General features: G+C 38.4%; 1 protein-coding gene across 1 annotated transcript in view; it reads right to left on the minus strand. All coding sequences in view use genetic code 11, as the record gives it.

The window, feature by feature from the left end:
- Positions 1-976: 976 nt before the first annotated feature.
- EGR_10943 (hypothetical protein) overlaps positions 977-1,305 on the minus strand; it is a gene marked incomplete at both ends in the record, with an annotated part of 3,312 nt that continues 2,983 nt past the window's right edge. The window contains 2 exons of the mRNA XM_024500192.1: positions 977-998; positions 1,029-1,135. Coding sequence (XP_024345395.1) covers positions 977-998; positions 1,029-1,135 — 129 coding nt within the window. The remainder of the gene's footprint in view (positions 999-1,028; positions 1,136-1,305) is intronic.

Here is a 1,305-nt window from a genome sequence, read left to right on the forward strand (position 1 = left end):
AAAAGTAAAGTAAAGTAAAGGATTGAATAGTAAAACCGTCATTTCGATGTCACTGCGAATAAGCTGAAACGCCTATGAAATCCTGTCTAAGAGGTAGAAAAGGAATGCAGGCAATGTCAAAAATGAAAAAATAGTTTACTCACAGAAGTCCACTCTGACTCGGTCGAGGCCCTAACGGTGACCAGCGCATCCTCGGTGAATAACAGCAGAATGTCCCTGGTAGGGGCGGCTCTGGCTAGAGATCCTATGAGAATCAAGCTGCAAGTTATTGGACGCATTCCGCAGCTTCTTGCACCCTCCGCCAACTAACTTTCCGACTTTACAGACGACAAGACTGTCACTAACACGCCCTAAGTTTTACCAATTAGGGTGACCGGTGAAGCAGTGCTCCTTCAAGCACTCGTAGTTAATTGTCTGAACGCGCTAATATAATGTTCGATTAAGCATTTTCGGTCACATAAAAGCACATCTACCGATGAACAATATTTAACATAGCACTGAGGCAATTACCCGTTATAAGCAGACATTCCAGATTCTCGTAGTTTCGAAAGTCCTCCGAGAGTCAAGCGTTTCTGTTCTCCAACAAGTCCAGGTAATAAAGACTGCAAGTCAATGACAGAATCAACTTCCAGAGAATGCAAGTGACGTGCAAATGCAGTAGATTCATGTCAACTGATCACATTCGGTAAATGCCCAAGCTCAACATAGACATATTTGTTAAGTGCAGAACACGATTTTCAAATCTTGGAGGCACGATATCCCTTATATGCGGACTCCAAAGGTTAGATAGAAGTAGTAAAATACAGACTTGATTCTTTTTTTTTCGCTCGCCTCCTTCACACACCGTTTTTGATTAGAAATTGCTTTGCTGATCACAACAAGTTCAAAATATAATTACCGAAATACAACCTTCTCGAACGCGCGGCACTAAGAGGACCTGGCCCGACAATGTAGTCAAACACAAAAGTTATGTAATTTAAAAATTAGACTTTAAAAAGCTTATAAAGGCAATTGTAAACAAAAATTACACTTTTATAGCATTGGCAATATAATTCTGCTTATGGAAGTATAAAAAAATGTGATGTGAAAATAGTATTGTGTGCCATAGCCAAATGTATATATTTCCTCCACTTTGCTACAGTTTTTTATTAAATTTAAAATTTTTTTGCAAGTTTTATTCCGTAAAGCAAAATAATCATAAACAGGTCATAAATTCAAGTCCTTTATTTGTGTAGCGTCCCGAGATTCCCTAAAGCCGAAAGAAGACACAATACTAGGGCAGAATATGTATATATATATATATAT

The sequence above is a fragment of the Echinococcus granulosus genome (genome assembly GCF_000524195.1).
Source record: "Echinococcus granulosus chromosome Unknown EG_S00308, whole genome shotgun sequence".
Taxonomy (NCBI): Eukaryota; Metazoa; Platyhelminthes; class Cestoda; order Cyclophyllidea; family Taeniidae; genus Echinococcus; species Echinococcus granulosus.